The sequence below is a fragment of the Apus apus genome, chromosome 13 (genome assembly GCF_020740795.1).
Source record: "Apus apus isolate bApuApu2 chromosome 13, bApuApu2.pri.cur, whole genome shotgun sequence".
Lineage (NCBI taxonomy): Eukaryota > Metazoa > Chordata > Aves > Apodiformes > Apodidae > Apus > Apus apus.
The window spans coordinates 11,578,248-11,602,332 of NC_067294.1; the positions used below are offsets into that span (position 1 = coordinate 11,578,248).

Genomic DNA, 24,085 nt, shown 5'->3' on the forward strand with positions numbered 1-24,085 from the left:
ACTCCATCTTCTTGACACTCACCCTTTACGTATTTGTACATCTTACAGATGTTCTGCAGATTAAGACAACACACACTAGGAAATGGATGCAACTTCATTATTTATCCTTATTCTTTTGCCCTACAAATTTCAATGAAAAAACTGGGAAAGGTGTAGGATTCAAGAATCTCCAAGAAATAATGCTGTAATTGAAAACTGCTACTAGGAGTATAAGTATCTGAAGCTGTCTATAAAAGTTTATTTTCATCATGTAGTTCATGCATACCTTGCTGCAAGAAACCTTTCCTTATCTTCCACAACCAGACCTCAATTAAGATTAAATAATTTCAAACAGCTGTCTACTAGCAGTAGAGTGGGCATCTTTTGGCTATCTAAGGCTTTCAAGATCACAAAAGTTTTTGCTCTTCCTTTCATCCTCAAGAACTATTATGATAACATACAAGTCAGAAGGAAAACAGCTTAGAGAAAAAGACAATAGGAAGACACATCTCTGTTCATCACAAATGTGGGATTAGAAGCAAAATTTTAGTCAAAAGATAAAACAATGAAGTAGAAGTCCTGACTGTCAGCAAAACAGAAAATAAATGTAATCCCTCTCCCACTTAATCTTTGGGAAAGGAGGGAAAAACATTGTAGAAATAATTATCCTCTCCAGAGAAGCACACCAAACCCAGGGCTTTTTAACCCTACATTTTCAGATGAACAAATTGTACACTCATCAGGTAGTTCCTTACTGTCTACTTCCTCCAGGTGCAGAGCAAGATTTACAGTAATTCTGAGCCAGCAGGTGGCATTAACATCATATATACCCTAAGCAAACACTCTTCAAATCAAATGCTGGATCCAGGCAAGCTTACTAGCCCTATATCTAACAAGTAGTTTTCAATGATAATTCATACAATGGCATGGAAAATTAACTAGTCATACTGAAGCATTCCACTATCAGCTCTAACAAAGTAAGACAGGATTGTCTTCTCTTGCCTATCTGATGGCTGGCTGCACTTCCTCTCCCTTTCATCACCACAGCTCCATCAAAACCTAGCATGCAATAAGGCACTTAAAAGGTAATAGCAACAGTAGTAATAAAGTTTAATAGTAGGATGATCACATTTTGAATTTGTGCAATAAGCCACAAGAGTAACAAAAGTGGAGATGTGTCTCTCTTTAAATTATTATCTACTGCATAAGAAATTGATCTGGGACTCAGATGTGGGTTCCTATTTTCTTCCTGTGCAGCTGCTGACAGGTACACAAGACTGCCATTAGTACAGGCAGAGAAAACACCTCCTTACCTCAAATGAATGTAGGAATAAAGTCAACTGAACACTGAGATGCTTGTGTTCTTGTGTTATAAACTCCTAAATGGGCATCCTATTTACAGGAGGTAGGAGAGGAAGAGGAAATCAAACCTTTAATACAAACACCACTGACTTAATATTAGAGTCTACAAGAATAAAATGCAAAGTCAGTGGATCATTTTAACAATGCAAACAGAATTAGGAGAAAAATAAATAAATAAATAAATAAATAAATAATAATAAATTTTAAAAAAACCAAAAACAACAAAAAACCCTTTAAAAACAGAAATATATGGGGACATTTTTGTTTTTCTTTCACTTTGAAGTGCAAGTAATTCAGAATGTGACTTGAGAAGTCTAAAAGAGTCCAGTGGACAGGTTTTTAAGATCATCATTAAAACTTACTCTTCTTAGTACTGTGCAGAAGTAGCACCTTCATTATCCTGGAGGGGAAAGCAGAAATTAAGATTCAAAAAGGACAAGGAATTAATTTCTTCAGAGTATATGATGAAAACAGTACTAAGCACATGCAGTGAACACATCAGCCACTTTTTAAAGCTACTGAATGTAAGTTAGAACACAAAATTTCACTTGTATTTAATAAGAACTGGTAGTCTTAAGGTATTGATCCCCTTTGCATTAGAAAAGCTTACAAGATTTTTCCCATGCACTTGAATGAGCTTTCAGTAACCACTCATCTTCCATACTAGAAATCCCAGTGTTTTCATGTAAATGCATGCTGGCATTTGAGGTGGGTTTGCTTTAACCCTACCCTTCCTTTTTCTTTTTTTTTTGTTCCAGTGGAAAAAGTTGTTATAAGAAATCCATGGCCTGCCACAGATACAGAAGGAAAGTTCATGAAAAAAGTTAATGTTCTAAAAGTCCACATGCAGTTACACAAAATAGAAATAAGACCTAAGAAAAAGCTGATACCTAAACAGAACTATCATTCAGACACTTACCACCAAAGTCATAGTCTAGAATAAAATTTAAATCTTGGATATTCATGCAATACCTGTATTCTGATAATGCTTTAAATTCATTCAGATAGCAGGTTCCTGAACTACTTTCTAGAGGTCCCTTGCCACTGCATTTCCTGCTCTGAAACACTTTGAACAAATATTTACTTCTCACCAGCCAAGTATTATAAATCTCGTATCTAGAAACTCTGTTCTTCTTGTCCAGGCACTCCTAAGAATTTCGTTTTTAGAATTTAAATTTCATTTTCTGGATTCCCATCTAACAAGTACCTTTGAAGGAAGTCCAACATCATATGAATGGAAAGGAATAAGTGGTTCCACTGCATAAGAGAATCTGGGAGTAACAGAACAGGCCTTCATGGATCACTTTTCCACAGTTCTTACTGTGAAGACTTCCCTCAGGGCCTGTGCTTAAGAACAGGGGAAATTGAGATGCATGCTTCCACTGAAACCACAATGCAAAAGAAGCAGTTTCCCTGCTATAGAGATGACCTTTACTGCAAAGGGCTGCAGTAGATCTGCTGCATGAGAGAAGGAGCCCATGCACAAGAAAACCTAAGGCAAATAAAGAGGACAGTTGTATAGTAAGATACAGTATCTTTCAGAAAAAGCTGATGCTTTCCTTCTTTACACATATAGACCCCTACAATACAGAAGCACGTGCTCTGTCACTCTGCTAACCAGGGCAACAATATAATTTTGCTGATATAAACTTCAGACCCACACAAGAATCAATGTTGGCTAGCATTTCAACATAAATTGTAACATCTTCTGGCCTGATTTGAGACATTTAATATTTCACACTTGAAGTGAGTACAGTTTTCAAATCACACTTTGGTACTTGGCTTCAAAAGACAAATGGATAATTTAGCATTTCAAACTGATAAATTTAAAACTGGTCATTACCCAGAACGTGGGTATCAGAAAAGGCCTTCCGTTTCAAAAACCAACCAAGAAGGTAGACCCAGGACAAAAGTGCTGGTCCCTCATAGCCTTCCTTTTTGAAAGCATTGACAAAATTGATAATACAGGAAGTTATTACACAGCTACTAGAAAAGTAAAAGGGAGTGATACAACATATGACCACACATACAGCTTGAACTGGGGGGTGGGGAATGCTGCATTTTTTGCATACCAATTATTTTAACTAACAACCCTGGTCAAAGTTCACTTTTCTCTCATGTACTCGTATAATCCCTATCTGTCTAGAAAACCACCACTAAGAGGAAGAGGCATTTTCACCTGTAAACAGTAGTTACATTCTTTAAAAGATACACAGTATCCCTGACGACTTCTGGCCTCCCAAGAGCTCCTTGGCTACAGGAAGGCAAAGAAAAAAATCAAACCCCAAACCTCGTAGTCTGATAAAGCTTTAAGTTATTTTGAGATACGTAACAGCTCCCCTCCCCGAAAAGAAAAAAAGTGTTTAAGAACCACTAAACTTCACCCCACTCATCGCATACAAGAAGCAATCAGTACCAAGAACTGTACTTCAGGACTTTAACAGCCTAGCTGGAAAACCATTATAAAAAATTATATGTACTGCAATATGAGGTTACCTAGGCAATGCAAGACAAGCCAAGGGGAAGAACAGATCTCTGGGTCAGTACGCCTGTACAAAGAGCGGGATAAATGCCAGTGTCTGCAGCTCAGGTGATTTTTCCCCGGCAGACAGGGATGCTAGAGGCCCGACCCGAATCCCGACCAAGTCAAGATGATGTGCCCATGTGCTTGCCCCGTTCCCAGCTCCCGCATTTTCGCATTCCCGCTCGGGACCGCTTGTGTCAAGGGCAGCTCTACACCCGGGCGGCCGGGCAGCCGCGCCCGGGGAAGGGCCGGGCCCGCTCCCGCACGTCCCGGCCGGGGGTGGGCGGGGAGCGCGGGGCCCGGTCCCGGCGGGAGGGGGGCCCTGCCTGCCCTCTCCGCCTCCTGCCAGGAGGGCCGAGGAGGAGGAGATGCCCGTCAGCTGCTGCCGGCGGTGCCCGGGGAGGGCGCGGGGGCAGGAGCCGCTCGCTCCCAGGCGGACCCACAGCTCCGGCCTCCCGGGGCGCGGGAGGAAGGGATGGAGGGAGGGATGGAGGGAGGGATGGAGGGAGGGATGGAGGCTGCTGCTGCTGGTGCCGCCGCGCCCCCCGGGCCCTGCCCAGGCCAATCATCCGAAAAAGACCACGAGGGCCTGGGCGGGGGCCGCCCCGCACACAGCGAGGGCAGGAGAGGCGGCTCTGGGCGAGCTCGCTGCCCCCGTCCGATGGGTGGGGGGCTCGGGACGGCTCCCCCGTGAGATCTCACCTTTTAGAGAGGTCCATGAGGACCCCAGAGAAAAGCTTCTCTCCCAGCCGGAACGAAACCACCAGGGCGTCCTCGATGATGTGATCCAGGGTGACCCGCACCTCGGAGCCAGGCAGCAGCGGAACCTCCGCCTCCCCTCCGGCCGGAGCCACGGACACCGGGGGCTTGGGCTCGGCAGCGGCGGCATCAGCAGCATCCGGCTCCTCCTCCTCCGGCCGGGACGGCTCCTCCCCGGGCTCCGGCTCCGCGGAGCCCCCAGTAGCCGGCGGGCAGGGCTGCGGCTCCTCCTCGGGAAGTTCAGGGTGCCCAGCAGGCGGCGGGCAGGGCTGCGGCTCCTCCTCGGACTCCGGGCTCGGCGCTTCCCGGTGCTCGGCCTGGGGCGAGCCCACCTCCGGGGTGGAGGCCGGCAGTTTCTCCGTCCTCTCAGCTTCCGGCTCTCGAGTCCCGGCCGGGCTCCGGGCGAGCTGCACAGGCGGCGGCTCCTCGGCCTCGCCGGGAGCAACCTTCCCCCCGTCGGCCTCCTCCCCATCAGGCACCACCGACTCCACGGCCTCGCTGACGGCAGGGAGAGGGTCCGCGCCGGCCTCGCTGCCCGGGATCGGCTCCATCTCGGGCTCAGCTTCGCCGGCCCCTCCATCGCCCGGCACCGCTGCAGTCGCTGCCGCCTCCGCAGCCATGGCCGCCATTTTCTCTGCTGCTTCACCGCCGCCTCCCTCCAGCAGCGGGATCGATAGCCACGGCCTTCCCCGCCCGCCTGGCAGGGAGAGCCCGCCCCCTGCGCTCGCAGCCGGCAGCCTATTGGTGGGCGCCGCGCACTTCTCTACTTCTACTGGGCAGCGGAGCCGTCCGTCAAGCCCGACGGGAACTTCTCGTTGGCCCGCGGGGACTTCATTCAATGCAGAGTCGCGAAGAGGAAGAAGGGGCGGGGCCCCGCGCGCGGCGGGCCGTTACAGACCAGAGGGGCGGGGCCTGACGGGCTGTTCCGCCTTCTGATTGGCGGAGGGAGCAGCAGCTCCCGAGGGAGGCCGCTGATTGGCGGCCCCCAGCGTCCGTCACGGGGCGCGAGGCGGGAGCCGCGCGGTGGCCGGCACGCGCTGCGGGCGGCCGGGAGGGGGCGCGAGGGAAGATGGCGGGAGGGGAAGGGCAGGTCCGCGGGCCTGGTGGGCCTGGGGCCGCGAGCCCGGCCGGAGCGGCTGTTCCCTCCTGCCAGCGGGGCTGCTGCTGGCCCGGGGGGGAGCGGGGCCCTCCCTGAGGGCAGCGAGCGAGTGTGTGGGCAGCGTGTGGTGAGCGGGCGCGGCGCCGGGGAGCATGTCAGGAAGGCCTGGTGTCTTGTGAAGTCAATTAGCGCTTCAAAAGGCGAAGAGGCGCGAGTTGAATAAAGGTGAAGCGCGCCGTGTCGGAAGGGGCGTTAGCGTTTTCCCTGAAGCTGTTCCGAAGGGGTGAATTTTCTTCCTGTGGGATCAGTGGTCGCTACTGTGGGCAAACACAGCACCTCCCTCACCCCCCTAGGTAGGAAATCTTGTATTTCCTCAACAAAAAGTGATGAAAACGGAAAGGTTTTAGTCTGTCACCGCGTGATTTTACATTTCGGGAGGCTGACTGCTTTGCAGAGAGGTTTGTTAGAAGGAAGGATGAGGAAGAAAAGTAGGATCAACTGGAGATAGAAAGACAAAAGTGATCTTAAAAGCATGAGTGGTTTTATTCTTCCTAGTGCTATTGTGAGAGATAAATTTTTCAGCAAGAAGTGAGTTTTTATGAAACGTGATAAGTAAAATCTCAAAGATTTTCTTTTAAAAATTAAGCATTCCTTTCATGTTAATGACTTTTATTGGCAGACTTCAAAGTTGCCACCAACCATATGCGTACAATAGAAGCAGCTGCGCCCTGGGTTGTCAGGTAGAAAACGTATAAATAACAGGCTTGAAGAACTAACAAAGTTTTTGCTAGAGGAAAAAAAAAAAAAATCCTTGAACAGAATTAATTATTACACTCACCGGTTTTTTTTCTTCATTGTAGAAAAACTAGTTATGTGTTGTTAAAGGACTACAATAATGCAAATAAATTTGGTTTAGTAATAATAAATGAGGAATGGAATAAATAGTCTTCTGTAATAGCAACAAAGCTGTGTATATATACAAGTAAAACATGACCTTGCCGGTTGCTAGCTATAGGGTTTTAGTGAGTAACAAAGGCGTGATTAACCTGCTCTTGTCCTGATCATAGTGGTTTGACTAAGGTAGCAGGCACAAAGACTCTTCCTCTTGTAACTGATAATGGTTTATTTTGCATTGTAAACATAGTGTTTACGTTGCTGGTGGTGTAAAGTGTGTAAGGAACATAAGGGAACGTCAGGAAGGAACAGCTAGACATATTTCTGGAGGTAAATACACTAGAAAGATAGTTAAAAGATTCTGCTAAAGATAAAACTACTTAATTTTTGTATGGCTTACCACCATATCTGTTAAATCAATGGTAGTGTGGGTGGGAAGAATAGAATGTGTTTACTGGGGGAAGAAGTAGATACTGAATTACAAATTTGTTTTTCTTCCAGCCATGTTTGCAGCTTTGTCAGTCTGTATCACAGCAGATGGATTCAGCGTCTGATCTGTGGCTTAAAAGAAATCAGATTTGGTAAGCTTTTTCAAAAGTACCTACCATTAATATTGCTTCCTAAATAATTTTGGAACAATTTTGTTAGACCATATTTGTAAAAGGTCTGCATTCCACATCCTGAGGCAATAATGCTTTGAAAGATGGCAACCTAGGCTCCCCTAAGGCTGAATATGTTCTTTGCCAGAATTCTGGATAATAATGAGAATATTTGTCTTGTTACTGAGTTACCTTTGTTTCAAAACTATCCTTGTGCAAGGGTTTCAGTTTTAATTCAGGTTCGAGATTTCAGGTTTTTCTGTATGTTCTGCCAAGGAGAATGCAATAGTAGCTCTGAGAGGTTAATAGAAGTTGCAAATGGTTCCTAGAGTTCTCATCTAGAAGAAGCCTGGTATAAACGAAATGGTTGTAGGAGTGGAAGGAGGACTCTCCACTCATTGTTTTTGGTCTATGCAGTTATGACAACATATGTTATATAGAAAATGCAAATTTGTTTCCTAGAAACTTTTTACCTTAGTCAGATGGGTCCTAGGACAGATTAAAGAAACATATTAGTGAAGATAGTTCATAGGTAACACCAGAACTGTTTCTAGGTTGCTTTCCTATGCAAAGAATTTCACTGGAGGTTCTCCAGCTGTATTTCAGCTAGGCTGAACCATACTCTGCATGCACAGGACTGTTCCGCACGTTAGAGGTATCATCATCTCTTAGAATGCTGCTTTCCTTATTACTGTCTTACACTATTAGCCTTGGGATGAACAAATAGATTACAAATATTGTGAAGGAAGGACATCACATCAGCTAGCAGGGCAGGCAGGGTACTGGGAAATGTATTGTCTTTTTCTATTTTTTCTTTTTTTTTTTTTCTTTTCCCCAGGGGATGTGTCACTGTATTTCAAAAGCTTACCAGCACTTGCAGTTAGAAAGAAGTTTGCAAAAGGTGCCAGACACTGTTCACGCAGGGGAGGCCAGAGCTGTCATGGTCCTTGCAATAAAGCAGCATGGCTTGTGTAGGTGCTTTGTACGGCTGGTGAATTGAATTGTGCTAGCCGGTCCGGTCAGTGAGCCACAGTTCGTTTATCTGGTGCTGCTGTGCCACGGCATAGAAGGATGGCAGTAAATTCTGAGCCTACAAGAAATTACCAACTAATACAAAGAGGCTACTCAGCCCTTGAGCTGATGGGACATTAAGATCGAATAGCTCAGCCCAGCAGGCTTTTGTTATGTAAAGTTCAGATTTATGTAGACGATGGGCGTAAAATGGAAGATTTCCTCTTGCAAAATTTCGGCGAGGTTAATGCCTGCTGAAATCCACCTTGCTTTTCAGCAGGTGTTGCTTATGCCAGCCAGTTGCTATTAAAATGCTAACTATCATCTTTTACATCTGCTGGAGTCCCCACAAGTCCTTGTGCTAAGTATAGGAAACAAATCTGTGTATATGGCTTATTAACACTCTGAATTGTTTCATTGCAATAACAGAGGAGAATATTTGCTTGACCCAAGCAGTTTAAACTACTGGGGGTCTTAAAATAGAATGTAAGTAGCTCTTTTGCAGTATCATTTGCATATTGAAAGGTGCTATAGTTGCTTTTAAAAACAGGTAAATAAGGACATTATGCACAACTCTAATGACCAACAGAAATGTAATACTATAAGTAACCCTTAGATTAAAATATACTAACAGTAGCTGTGTAGATGCAGGATGAATCTTGTAAGTTTAACAAAAAAAACCCTCAATATTTATTTATTTGTTACCATCTCAAATTCCTTTGATCACCGTTTAGTTTCTGTTTATTTTAAATCTGGCCTGTGATCTCTTTAGGATATAATTTGTCTTTCTGTGTCTGGTTTGCATAGTGTTCAGCATAGCTGGGGCCTTGTTTCTATCCTGGAACCTTTAGAAGCTGCCAAAATAAAATTAATGAAGTTAATGAAACAAATTGCACTCACACACTTTCTGTAAAGTAAAACAAGTCGCTGTGTGTTCAGCAAGTGTCAGAAAGGACAGAAGTAGAAAGAAAAAAATATTAATTTGAGAGAGGAACTGATACAATTGGAGGGAATAAAATTATGAATTTGAAGGCAGGAAAAATGCAAAGCTCTATGAAGAAGTGTTAACAGCATATTGGTGGGCTGGGTAGCTGAAGAAACTGTATGAAGTTTGGATTGATTGGGTGAATAGATGAGAAGTGGTTGTCTTTTGTGACAACAGTTGCAAGATGACTGTGAGGAGCAGATACAATTGTATCTGTGTGCATGGTATACAGGAGTGAAAGAATCTCCCTCTGTGTAAGCTGGGACAAGATATGGGGACTGGGCAACTCGACTGTTTAAAGGCCTGTGCTGCTCAGTGTTAGTGATACTGCTTTGTTCTGTCATGACCAAAATGTGTTATTGCACTGACCTGACTATGAACAGAAAATCTTGAAGTCTGGTAATAGTCACAAGATGCCTGTGTCAATTGAGGGCATTGGGTTAGCGTATGTATAGTTTAAGATGATGTGTAAGTGGTCACATCGCTCTCTGGACATCAAGTTCCTTAAAAAGTGCACGACCATGAAAGAGCCAACACAAAATGCAAGGCTGTAATGGAACAATATACATAACCAGAGTATAATCAGCGTTGCAGTGAAGCCAAAGTGCATGATTGCAGTATATCTTCAAGTGCTCCACTTCCTTGAAGTGAGAAGCTGCCAAAATAAAATTAATGAAGTTAATGAAACAAATTGCACTCACACACTTTCTGTAAAGTAAAACAAGTCGCTGTGTGTTCAGCAAGTGTCAGAAAGGACAGAAGTAGAAAGAAAAAAATATTAATTTGAGAGAGGAACTGATACAATTGGAGGGAATAAAATTATGAATTTGAAGGCAGGAAAAATGCAAAGCTCTATGAAGAAGTGTTAACAGCATATTGGTGGGCTGGGTAGCTGAAGAAACTGTATGAAGTTTGGATTGATTGGGTGAATAGATGAGAAGTGGTTGTCTTTTGTGACAACAGTTGCAAGATGACTGTGAGGAGCAGATACAATTGTATCTGTGTGCATGGTATACAGGAGTGAAAGAATCTCCCTCTGTGTAAGCTGGGACAAGATATGGGGACTGGGCAACTCGACTGTTTAAAGGCCTGTGCTGCTCAGTGTTAGTGATACTGCTTTGTTCTGTCATGACCAAAATGTGTTATTGCACTGACCTGACTATGAACAGAAAATCTTGAAGTCTGGTAATAGTCACAAGATGCCTGTGTCAATTGAGGGCATTGGGTTAGCGTATGTATAGTTTAAGATGATGTGTAAGTGGTCACATCGCTCTCTGGACATCAAGTTCCTTAAAAAGTGCACGACCATGAAAGAGCCAACACAAAATGCAAGGCTGTAATGGAACAATATACATAACCAGAGTATAATCAGCGTTGCAGTGAAGCCAAAGTGCATGATTGCAGTATATCTTCAAGTGCTCCACTTCCTTGAAGTGAAGTGAGCTACCAGTAACAGTGACACTGCAATAGCAGTCTCCAGAACGGGCTGCACCCTGGTAATTGCCTAGTAGCTGGAATTTGTGGTCTAAGTGGTATCCAAGCTAGTTGGATATGTACAGGTTTACTGTGCCTGTTTATGCTGCAGCTGAGCTTTCTGAATTTAGGCATATTAAAGCTCTAAGTGAGTGTGTGGATTTATAGGGAGTGTTTATAGTGTCTTGGTAGGATAGTAGGTATTTTTCTCAGTATCTAGACTGGGACGTAAGAATTTTGGATTAGAGGTTTACAATTTGAAGTTCTGACAAACTTGCAGAGACTTTGTGACTACACGTATAAAGGGATTGTGTTGTATATGCATCCGATAGCTCCAGTCTTTGCTGGCTCTTCAGCAGCAACACTGAGGAGCAGTGCACTACAGGAAACATTGTATTTTTCTCCCTGTGTCAGTCTGAATCATAGTAGCAATAACTTCCTGTGACTGCTATAGTGACAAGAACTTCCTGTGACCCTGAGGGTCTCATAAAAGCCTCCGTAAGTCAGGGTGTAGGGACCACAGCTTTATGCTGTGTTAAAGAATCTTTTAAAGCATCACTCAGTTTTGCAGGGCATGAGCTGCTGTTGCTGTGAATTTTTAGAGGTTTTCCTATTTAAAAAGAAAGAGTGTAACCAATGAAAGCCCATGTATGTGAGCAAGGCAGAATATAAGCAAGCAAACAGAAAGTAAAGATTTGGTCCTGCTGCTGTAACAAATTAGGAAAATAATGCTCTTGAAACAATTCTTAATTACATTTAAGCTGTGTCAGAATTTCATTATTGGTTTATTACAGGAAATTGATATAGGAGGAGAAAATAATCAGTCATTCCTGTAATGCTTGCTAACTGTTTTTTGTAGCCATATGAATGTGGAGCTCATTTTGCTAGGTTTATGAATGACCGTTAAAGGATTTGTAAAATCTCTCTGCGTGCACATATACCCCAGAAGTCTACCCTGTAATTTGACAAGTTAATGATATGCTAAATTTCTTGTGAACAAGGGATGAAGTCAACGACCTGATGTCCGTACAGAGAATTGATTTAAATAAGTTATCATACTTAAGGTTGCTTAAAAAGAATCTGCAACTGTAAGTGAGCCCTTGGGGCAAAGCACTGGGCTAGCTCACTGCTGACATGTTCACACTTAGTGTAAAATTTTAAAGAAATGTAAGTCTGAAACTTCTGCTTGTCTTGTCTTGTAACCCGACTGATTTCTGCTGTCTTCTGAAACTTGTGCATCTCTAGGTGCTGGTGCTATCCACGTAGTATCTCCACATATTTTTCCATTCAAATAAATTAAAACAGATTTGAAGATGCAAAATTGCTAATGCTATTATTGCTTCATATTTTTGGCATATAAAACCTTATTTCTAGTTTTGTATGCATGCAACAGAATTATCTCTTCAATAAAATTTTGTTAATTAAATTAAAAAATGAATCGTGCATTAAAAACTAGGTCTGTAGTGCCTCTCAAACCATTATCATTGTTATTAAATTATGAATTTATTTATTACAACTGATTTTTGGTGTATCAACTGCCAGTCCTTTTCCCACATATACATGCTAGTCCTCTGCCATAGTTACTTATTATTAGTATTAAAAATTGTGAGTGTGGAATGAATTCATTCATTTTTATGTTACAATTCCATAGTGCCCAGCTAGATCGATCAATTATTTTGAGTCTTGGAGTCCCAGTAAATCTAAATTAGTCCAAAATGTGACCAAGACATCAGAAAGCAGAGTTTGGAGGGTATTCTTTTGGAAAGTGTTTTCAGGACAATTCAGCCTTCATGGTGCTGTGGGCCAGAGATGTATCCATGCATGCACAAGAGGCTGTTGGGCTGGAGCACCACCCTGGCAGCACTTGAACTGCCTTGTGTCTGAGCCTGGCATGAAATCCTCCAGCTCCTTCCTGCTGGAGCTGCAAGCCTTACAGGGGGCTGCCATCCCATCTGATCACCTCCTCATCTAACATGGCAGGCAGGGAAGTAGTTCTTCCATTCCCCTCCTCTGATAAATCAGGTGGATTCTCAAAGTGTCTACATATTTCTAATCAAGCTCCCTAGGTTTGACAAGGGACCAAAAAGCAACTGTGTCTTACCATCCATGTAGTTGTATGTTATGTAGACATTTAGTTGTGCAATTCTGCTGTAGTTCTTCAGATTCTTTTTATGTATTACTTACTGCTTTAAAACACAGTCGGGGCTTTCAGAATCCATAGGGTTGCTGAAAGCTTAATTTAACAGAGAGGTTCTTTAGTTTAGTCTCCCATGTTAATTTAAGAAGTTCCACAGAATTTCCACAGAAACTCCTTTTCTCCTTAATGATCTGTGATGACACCATCACCTTTGACATTAGTTAATAGATAGATACCTGTTGTATTCTCTAAACCTTTACCCCCCAAGTGTAGACTGAAGAGAGAACTTTCTGAGTATGTTTCTTCATTCCCTATTTATATGTTTTGCAGTGAACTTTATGGTACAGTATGTGTCAGTTACTCACTGAAGTATGGTCCTGACCTGGCAAGCAGGACTGGCCTTAACCAAATTGGAAGAGGAGATCCCTACAGAATACTCAAGTGATTTACTAATTGGGTCAGTAAGAGCACTGAATCAGTGCTAAATCAGCATCCTACAATGAGTAATAGCTCATGTAGCAGAAGAGTTTGCTCACAGAAACTATTACAGAAAAATTCCCTTTATGAATACTCTGTTCTGATTGAAGAAGACTTTGCAAAGTGAGGCCTCACCACGCAACTTGTAATATTCATAGTGCAATTTTTGACCATGACTATCCTTTGCAGATAACCTTGCTACTGTGGTGTAATCTCTTCAAACGGCCCTAGCACCAGTAGAAAAATGTCCTTGATGCTACTTAGTGCCACAGCTGTCAGTGTTGAGAGCCCTGCAGTAATGACAGTTCTAATTGCTAACTGAGTTATTTCTTTTACTTTGCACAGCAGATGAAGCAATCCCAGGATTTGTGGTAAGGGCCAGTCATTGCTAATACCCGCAGGTTTTATGTATCCTTAGCTTGGGGTTTCATCCTTTGAAAGGCTCTCTTTGAACCTGAACATCTGCTTTAAGAATAAACTCACTTTTGTCTCTGTGTTTTTAAGATAATTGTCCAAGAACAAAGAAAATAATTCCCTCAAGGACGCTGTTTCAGAACAGGGATTGGGGAGCAGCCCTTGGAGTGCTGCTGGAATTACTCAGACTTCAGACGTAAAACAACAACCTGAAGTTCTCCTGGTACTTTTCCTAAGAGTTAGGATAATTAGTCTTCATGATGGTTATTTTCTTTTCTGTAGTGGTGTGGTTTGTGTGGCTGTTTTTTGTTGTGTGGTTTGTTTAGTTCCAACCCCCAGTTAAATTGAATGTTGTGGTCTTGGGTAATAAAGCACAGTTGAAATGTGTAAAATTCTGCTCTGAAATAGGTTGGAGTTTAGTGACTTTCCCATTTGAGACAAAGGTTTAGAAGCTTCTTTTTTACTTTAATTCCCTGCTATCATGTCCTCTTTTATCTTGTGACAGGTACTGCATCGAGCCACGATAATGATATTTTTTTAGAATCACTTTGATACTTCCAAATCATCCAGAGATTCATTTGTAAAAATGGCAGGTTCTGCAAGTTTTGATGTTGCTTTTATACCTCAGGCAGGCAATATAAATCAGCTTCTTAGGGTCTATGTCCTTAACTCCTGAGTTCCAGTCAAGAATGTCTAATTTAATGAATTCTGTGTGTTATGCATGAACATTTAGGTATTCTTTAGGATGAAAGGGGCTGTTTGTAACTAAGATTGTATAAGACTCTACATTCTAAGCTCTGGTTCTCTCTCATTACTTTGGAACACTTATGGGAGAGATTTCTAGATTTCTTTCTGAAAAGTGTTAAGGGAATAAATGGAAATCAATGAATGGATAATTTCTCAAAAGCCAAACACCCTGTAGCTCTAAGTCGCAATCATTCCAGTTGGCAAAATAAAACTGCAGTGTGATTAAATTATCACAACTTATGTTTCCAATAATGCAATATATCTTACTAATATTTTGTATGCAAGTGAATTTCATAATATCTCCTCAGAAATTGAAAATCTGTATGGCTAAAGGTATGAAAAAATAATCATAGGGTACTGAAAAATGCAACACTATCAAAATAAATACGTATTAAGACACAGACGATGTGTGTGCAAAGTTGGTTTTGGCACTGACTCTTCTGTTCTTACCCATGCAGTTACTGTCTTTTTGTTTTGTTTTAAAATCAAATTACAAAATACAGTTATTTTATCTATGAATACATCTATGAATATTTTCTGGAAATTTCCAAGTAAACTCAATCTTTCAAATCTTTTTAGCTTGTCAATTGTTAACTTTCTATAGGTTTGGATGTCTCTATCAGATCACATCCAACTTGATTTTCTTAGGGGATGAGCACAGCGACTGTATTTTGCCCCAGAAAATGGGAGCTGGAAGCATTTGGACAGCACCTCTGAAAATCTTATTTGCTATTTCTGATGGTCATCTGTGTTTTGAGAAAAGAGATTGAATTGACTGTCAGGGTACCTGAAAAGAAAATAATTAAATAATAGTTGGTATTTGGCTGAACCACTAGACTTCCAATTACAAGGACTAAATCTTAATATTTAACAGAGGATTCTGCACATTATTATATTACTCTTGTTTTAAAGTACTGGACCTCATATATGTTAAGGATTCTTTGCTGAGTATTTTGGGTTAGTATTAGTTGTATGCAGAGTGTCGATTAGATGTTAAGTAATTCTTTCCATTGTTGCTGAAGAAATCTATGCTACTGCAGGTAAAGTATCTAGGGAGATCACTGTCTATCTGATATCTGAAGTGGAATATATCTGTCTTCAAGTTAGTGTTTAATGAATAACAAAGTGGCAAAATAGGAGCAAAAAGTGTCCTATTTTGGACAGAATAGCCAGAACTGCTACTTACAAGTTAGATTATGTTTGATTTTTTTGAGAGAATAGGCTATTAGTCAATTAGTTACTGTTGCATCTGTGTCCAGGAGAGGAGGGCAATTGCTTATATGAAGTGGAAAGAAAATACTTTCAGAAGTATATAACTGTCACTCTGTTTTTCTTTCTTAGCTGATGTAAGAGTGAGCATTGAAGAAGTTTTCTGTTGTCTCATGATTGAACTAAGATGGGCAAAAAAACACTTTGGTAAGGAAGTTGAAAGAAGATTTGGGAGTTTTACTTGTCCCTTTTGATAGCCATTTCTTTCTTGTATTAAGCCCATGTACTACCTAACTCATATGGGACTTGTAAACTAACTTGTAAATTATATGGGAATGTAATTAAGTAACACTGGTTTAACACATTGCCCAGTGTAACTGTAGCAGCCCATGCCAATAAACTCCAAGGATGAGTTAGAGTACCTTTAAACATTGTTTCTCTTCTACAAGAGAAAGTCCCTCTGAAAGTCCTCACAAGTGGATGTAATTTACTGCTGTGTAAGCTGTTATTATTAGTTTTGTGACAGAGGACTGAGATCCAATGTCTCATGGCGGTTCAGCTGACTAGTTGCAGTCTGTTAAGCTGCTGGAAGTTGTGTTTGATCATAACTGGTTTCAAATAGTTTTGTTTGGAGGGGACCAAATTGCACCAAGAAAGTACTGTTTGAAAGTTTGTCAGGATTTTCTGTGCCATTCCTAAACCTTTCCTCAAAATTATTTTAGATGTTGATCACATGCATTGTTATGTATATTATTATGTAGCTAGTGTATAATACCTGTGTGTTTACCTTTAAATTATGTGCGATGTAGTTGTTAGCTGAGTGAAACAGGATATACCTTCCTTTAAATATCTGTTGGTTTGGTTTCGATTTTTTTTTTTTTGTTTTTATTTGAAAAAGCAAATTAATAAATTATCTGATTATTTTCCCTTCATAAATGTTAGTGTTTTGGGTGCAAAGCAGAGAAGAAACATTTTGATGTTCCTCTGTTAAAGCACTGGTACAAACATACAAAATACAGTCTAAAATGTGATGCATAAACTCCTCCTTCCTTCAGGGTAGGAATTAAAAACATTTACTAGAATGTCTTCATAAGCATTTAGGGCCTTTGAAAGCAGACCTAAAATCAGTTGGTGAAAATCCTCAATGTCCAAAGCAAATGGTAATTTTGAAAATTTAGAACCATTTTTCCTCCAGAGTCACATGGCAAATCATTGATAGTGGTGTAAACACCCCCATGTTCCTGTAACTGCTGGAGGCAGCTGCTTGGCAGGCTCAAGAAAAGAGAAGCTCTCTTAAATTGATTACTTCAGTTTGAGTCTGCTGAGCATCAAAGATCCGGTTAGTTTCTGACAATTGAATTGAATCCTTTTATTTCTGCAGTTGTACCTCTTCCTCATTAATAGTTCTTATTTCATCTGGGCTTTTGTTCAGTCTTGTTCCCTTTGTCATAAATATTTCTTTTAGCTATCTATGAATAATATATAGGAAAATCATGGAACAGGATAATTTTTTCTAAATGAAAATAATTTGACCAGATTCTCTCAAGTATATTTAGTTGTCTTGCTTAATTCTTGAGCTGTTTACTAACACTGTCATTTTATACAGTTATTTTTTAATTTTTAGTGCTATTATTAATTATCTTTCCTCTTTTAAGTATTGTATTTAGTTGGTGTTTAAATTGCTTGTTACAGTAGCTGGCTCTTAAAGTGTTTTACAGAGCACTGACTTATCTAATATACATTCTTTAAAAGAGAGCAAGGAGGAGGGAAAAGTAGGATGATTGTTTTAAATTAATACTTGATTTAGTCTGCCACATCAACTTGTCCACTAGCCTTCAGTTAAGAGCTAAGATCAAATTGAAATTATCAGGTAGCTGCAGTAGCATCAGTGCAGAAAAATTTCACGTGGGAGTATGTGTCTGTTGATGGATCTGAATTCAGCCTAGAACTGTGTGTCATACACCAAGATCATGGAGATTGCATGAATACAGAAAATAAGCTGAAGATCACCATCTGTTTCCTTTCAGGCAACTGTCTGCATCTGAAAAGATGCCTTTTCTTCAGGATACAGAATCTGTAGGTGATAGTTGACAGGGCATGTCTATACAGACACTCAGGTGATGTCACAGCAGCTTAGCCTATGAAGCCTCGTTAATTAAGGTCTTTGAAGATGGTCAGCTCTTTCCCTGCAAAGGCAGCAGTTGTACATTTACTTGTTAAAGGCTGTGGATTGTCATTGCTTTATGCTGAACCATTGCTCAGTTCAGGAAAGCAGGACAAGCATGAAGCTGCATCCGTCTCCATCCAATAAATGAACAGGCCCACAGATAAATAAATCCTCTGGCAAGTATATATTCCCTTACACGCAGCAGTGATATATGGGTTTGCTACAGATTAGAGATAAGCACTGCAGTGTGGCCAACAGAATAGAACAATTTTGTATTGGGATTTTCTGGGTAGATTTCAAAAGTGTGCTTGTAATTGGCATCTCTCTTTGACTTCATGATTTACCTGAATAGGAGTGAGTAACTTTTGTCTCATATCCTTGTCTTATTGTCCACATGCCAATCATAACTGTTAGGTTTGGTAATTGGGTCTTCTCTTGAGTTTGCTATCTGCTGGGTGATGTTTTGAAAGTCACAGAACGGAGACACTGGGGAGACTCAAAGTGGAGATACTTAATTATTTAAGTCTTTCTTATGATACAGTTTTGAAACTGTTCAAAGGGGAGGGGTGTGGCATAAATGTCAATGTATCCAAGTTTTCCAAGCCTTTTGCCTTTACTTCAAAAGGCCAAACAAAAGTATTGAAAGCTGTAGCATATTTCTTAGCCCAGCCTAAGCACTTAGTTAAACAACAAACAAACAAACAAAAGAACAAAAACAATTACCCCCCCCCCCAAACAAACCAAAAAACAACTACTCAACAAAAAACAACTACTCAAAAAAAAAAAAAACAAACAAAAAAAACAAAAAACACCCAGCTGGTGCTGAGGTCTGCAGTTCTCATGTGGAGGACGGGGAAGCCAAAGCTGCTCTGAGCTGGAAGCTTCCTAGATAATGTAATCACATCCATATAAAGATATACAGGGTAATACTCATTTCTGATATGATTTCATTGACTTTTTAAGCTAATAATGCTGAAGATAAATTTGTCTCTCACAGTGTCTGCAAACACACACAGATACAAAAAAGCACTAACAACAGTTGGAGAGGTCATGGCCCATTTGTGTATGCTAATTTCTCTGTGCCTGATATGCGCGTTTCATCTCTTCATCAGATGCTCTTTCTCTGACTAAAATTAGAATAAAAACTTGCAGTTAGTAATTTTCAATTGAAATTACTAATTTCAATTTCAAATTTCAAACTAACAATAAGTTTTTGAGTTTTTTTGGTAACATTTTGTTAGAGGATTGGTTCTCGTTCCTTCTTTGTCTATTTCTCTTTTCTTTCTGTCTTGCCACAGAGTTCACTTTTATCCACCCTCTTACTTCCTCAGGCCTCATCTGATGTGCACAGTTTATAGAGTCTCATCACAGAGAAGTATTTTCAGCTCTTCTCATATGTATCTCAGACTGTAAGTGTCCCTGTCTTCTCTGTGTATTTTTGCATTTTTAATCAAAATAATTAATGATCCCTAATGTTTAATAAAAATGACAAGTTTATTATTAATTTTAAAATACTGCAGGTGTTGAAGGAGAATGTATAGGGAAATAAACTACGGAAACTGTTCTCAATCTTCCTTTTGGAGAGGGGGGTAGAAGGCCACAGTTGTTGTGTCCCTGTGTCCTTACATTCTTTGGAAGACACAACAAACTCTTAGGTATTCAAATTAAGGACCATCTCCCCTTTAATCTGCTCACCCAAGATGAGGACTGGCTGAGGTTGTTGCTATCCTGTCAGTAGCCTAGGGGTATGCATATAGCATGCAACAGCTGGAGCTGAGTGCTCTCATCCCACCTCAGCTTTAACTATGAAGTTATTCTACAAAATCTCTTCATTTCTCTGTCATGTGCTGAGCAGTTTTTCATTTGGATCAAAAATCCTGTGGTACTTGAATTTTCAGATGGGAAATACCTTCTTTCAGCCAGTAAAGGATAGCTATGCTGTAACACTGTTGTCACAAGCTTTAATTCTGTCAAATTTTGTATTAGTGCCACTGTCTAGATAGGCTGGGTTAGCCTAAAGTTTCAGAGGCTTTCTTTGCTAAAACCCTATGAGCTTCAAGTATGCTGTGCTGCTTTCAGGATGCAAACATTCCCCTGCACATTGACAGGAAAATATGCTTGGCATGCAGTGACTTTCAGTGCTCTCTGAAATAGGACTACTTAAAAGACACAGTGGCCACAAGACTGCAAAGTTCAATGGTTAACACAGTGAAATGACAACATGATCATTAGGTCTTGATTACTAAAATATCTGCACTTCTGATCACTCGCTCACCATTTTGCTCTTTTGCATGTATCATGTTTTGGACTCTTAAATATCTTTATTCTTGTCAGTGTCTCATATTCTGTTCTCTCATGGACTTTTAAGTTTTAGAACCTGTTGTGCTAAGTATATTTCAAACCAAGGAAAAGTGTATCACCTGTATTTTATGCATGTCTAATATGCATGTTTTCTATCATTAATCTAGTATCAGGTAGGATTCATTTATGGAGTATTTAGGCTCAGCCTGTCTTCCTGCCAGAGCTCGTCAGGAATACCCAGAATGGTCCTTGGCAGTTTCTTTCTTTTGATAAAGTCAGGTCACTTTTAAATTGCTCTTACCAGGTTATCATGTAACTTCTGAGAAAACACTATTTGCAGTTGGTTTACACATCAAGAGAAAGAATCCTTCAAGCTTAGATCTTGCTCTGTTATCTTTTAAGGGTGTGCCTGATTGTCAATAGTTGGAAAATTATGTTGCCCTCAGTCTCCAAGTGTTATAGCCATAGAAAAAAACATCATCTCCAGAACAAAATAGGCTGTTGGCCTGATACTGTGATCAATAAACCACTGAGGTTTGTTATATTGGTGTAAGCGATTGGCAGCTGATCCACCAAACTATTTAAGAAATTATTAACATAAGAGACTCGATTACTCTGTCAATGATAAGGATACATGATGAATCAGTGGAAAAATCTGCAAGATGGAAAATTTTGCCTGTCCAAAAGTTTTGGGAATGTAGAGTTAGAGTGACACAGTCAAAATGGAAACTAAGAAATCCTTTTCCTTGGTCCTGTCACAGACAAATCCATCAAATTACAAATACCAAGGTATAATAACTTCTCTGCCATCATGTCATTCAGCCTGTATTTAGCCATGACTTCTGCATATCTATCTATTGGCAGCTCTCAAGGCAGAAGATTAATGTCTTTAGAGCTAATCTCGATAATTTGCAAAACATGGTTAGTTCCTTTTAACTGCATTCCATAAGTGACTGGGTCTTGCATTTGAGCTCCTGTGTTGTTTGTCACAATTACTGTCTGTGTTGAAGTCAATGGAAGTTTTGCCAAAGCATAATTTGCAGAACTGGATTCTTGTTTATATTCAGAGAGGGTTGTTCTGCTAGCAGGAATCTGTCAAGGGTTTTGACAGGCAATTTTGGGGCATTGAGCAGGGTTTCAGAGCATTTCAATGAAATTTGAACTGTTGCATTAAAGGGGTTGCCGTTACAAGGACCTGAGGAGGAAAGCTGTGGTGTCTCACAGAATGTTTTTACCCATGCCATGCATTTCTCCAGAGCATGCTCAGCCCATGGAGTCTGACAATGAAGGGTGAATTCAGAACTTTGTGAATGTGCTTCTGTCAGAAAGCTGGAATGAGGTTATTCAGATATTTTAAATTCTTCCATTGGTCAAGTGATTTCAAAAGCTGCAAAAGCCCAATTTGTCTTTGTTGTGGTTATCAGCAAGGCTTGCTTTGTTGTCATGTACCAGAGTCCTGTCTTTTTCTTTGTGGTTAATATCAGCTCTTATTGTGGGATCTACTAAGGCCACATATTTTCTACAAAGTATCTTGTGGTATCTGTAGGCCAGGAGTTTCAATGCTGTAATTAAAGCATATAACATAGTGTTTTCTACACAAATGCTCAATGTCACCACACATTTTCTGTCTGTTTTGATAACAGCTGATTTAAATGCTAGAGAATAAGTGAAGTAAGGTAATATGCCTGCCATAGGGAAGGGAACTTCAGTAGTGGTGCTCAGTAGGTACTGCAGGTTTTTCAGTGGTAGTAGAATGCAGGAAAATAGTGCAGAATGTTTAAACACACAATGTTATTTCACTGGGGTAGGAACAGTAATGTCTGATCTTGAAATACATATGAAGAATGATACAGTATTAGTATCTTTTATAACACATCTTATTTCTAGAGTTGTCCAACTGAAAACTGTCCCTCACCCCACAGTAAATAACAGTAAAAAAAGCAAGCCTTAAACAACTTTTTCACCATCCTTGTGAGGAAATCTGTTGGTTCAGCTATCCTGCATTTCTATAGAGAAGAACCAATCTAATTTCTATGTGAAGGTTTATCACAGAATAAGGGCCAAGTCTGCAGTACCAAGGATATGCTGATGTAGCTGTATAGCACAAGGGTTTTTTTAACAGATTGAGTTCCTTCCCCACTCCAGCTAAAAACCACCATGCTGAATAATACATACTCTACTAGGAAAACAGAGAGCCAGGCTGCAAAAACATTGAGAACTGATGTAGAAAATGTTCTCAGTGTAGTTGGTATTAATTTCAAAAACAGATAAATTAAATCACAGTATAGACATGTGCTTTCTTTTCAGAATGAAGTATTAATGACTGCTTTTTTTCCCCAAGATTCTAGGATTCCTATATTTAGGCTCAACCTATCTAATGGAATAAAAAGAGAGGGAAAGCTCTTAGAAAAACAAACTCTACCATGTCATCCTATTTATTACTGGGGGAACGACTGAGAGTTATTTAAAACTGCAACACTGCTTCCTAGCAATCTGGCCTTCATACAAGGTGATCATTCTTTGTGTTTTTGAGGTCTACAGTCTAGATAATTAATGTGGGAGCTCCGCTGGCATTACTTTCACCTCCTTGTCATTCCTGTGTTGGTTAGATGTTATGTTTACTGAATGTCCTACTACCAGTTCTTGTACTGCAGTCTAGCATATGTCTGGGGGTGGTCAGTTTGTTCTTTGGCATCCACTCGAATGACACACACGTTCTGAAACAAAGCTTGAGTTTCATGATGTATCCTGTCAAGTGACACATTTCTGTAGAAAATAAGATACGGTGATGTTAGGTGAATCATACAATAAAAGGTAAGGATCTGTGTCCTGAAAGAATTAAGAGAATCAAATCATGCTGCCTCCTAATGATAATGGAGCGGGTGCAGTCAGGATTCTGCATAAAAGCTAAAGCAGCCAAGTATCTTAGCAGTGCAGATGAAGGAATAGAAGGAGAAAATCTCTTATCCTCTCTGAGGTACAGAGTCAAAGATGTAAAAACTAGTAATTCAGTAATTGGAATATAGTCAATCATCACAAATCACTCTCCATGCCTTTGAGGAAGACACATTTTTGGAGTAACTTATCAAATTTTTGTTATACCATGATTGATGTAGTTGCCTCATGCTATCAAATCACTTTCACTGAGATTCTATTGTCTCTATTGACTCTATCTAAAAAAGACAATTACAGTAGTTGTTATTTCAGGTTAGATGTCCAAACTACTGACGGCTCCAGAAGAAAATCTACCTATCTAAACTTTGGCATTACTCTGAGTAATTTTTGCCCTCATGCAAAAGGTTGGGAAGATCCTTGAGATGAGTGAAGACAGTACCATTTGGCACTGGCATCCTTAGCTGATAAGGTGCTGTGATCACATTGTAGACAGGTCAAATTCTGCTCCTCTAGGATTTGCATACTAAGTTTTTCCAAACATAAATTTTGTCCTTTCCAATAGAAATTTTGGTTTGTTTGTTTTTTTTTTAATAAAGAAACATTGATAGCTCACATACAATAGCGGCATCTTATCAAATGTTGAACAGAATGGAACTAATCAGAAAAAAACCTGAACACTTATTTTCAGAACGTATGTCTAGGAATTGCATAAGTCTCACTAACTGATTAATCATAAGTAGACTTCAATATTGTAGCATTTTTTGTAGTTTTAATTATCCAACTTTTTTTGGTAATTTTTTTTGTTTGTTTCCTTGTTTTTTACTATTATATTCCTTGTTCTCCACTCAGGCAAAATTCCCACTGATTTCAACAGGAGTTTGCCCAGCCAAGACCTGAACAAATACACAATAAAGCCCTTGGAATTTTGCCCAGTGTTTTTCACCTGGCAGTGTCCCTTTATGTATATTTCATAGTGTGGCCCACCCTGTACTTGTAGGCATAGAACAGACTTTGCAAGTGTCTCACGTATGAAATATGAATGTTTTAAGTGCC

General features: G+C 40.5%; 2 protein-coding genes across 7 annotated transcripts in view; one reads left to right on the top strand and one right to left on the bottom strand.

Moving 5' to 3' along the window:
• The window catches only part of PWWP2A (PWWP domain containing 2A), a 36,774-nt gene extending 31,456 nt beyond the window's left edge, over window positions 1-5,318 (bottom strand). For all 3 annotated transcript variants that reach the window (XM_051631501.1, XM_051631502.1, XM_051631500.1), the window contains exon 1: window positions 4,568-5,318. In XM_051631501.1, coding sequence (XP_051487461.1) covers window positions 4,568-5,253 — 686 coding nt within the window. In that variant the 5' untranslated portion in view covers window positions 5,254-5,318. The remainder of the gene's footprint in view (window positions 1-4,567) is intronic.
• A 1,461-nt stretch (window positions 5,319-6,779) lies between these two features.
• FABP6 (fatty acid binding protein 6) overlaps window positions 6,780-24,085 on the top strand; it is an 83,604-nt gene continuing 66,298 nt past the window's right edge. For all 4 annotated transcript variants that reach the window (XR_007890820.1, XR_007890819.1, XM_051631516.1 and 1 more), the window contains exon 1: window positions 6,780-7,198. Coding sequence is in view for 2 of the 4 variants with exons in the window: in XM_051631516.1 (XP_051487476.1) it covers window positions 7,063-7,198 (136 nt within the window). In the remaining 2 variants the exon portion in view is untranslated. The remainder of the gene's footprint in view (window positions 7,199-24,085) is intronic.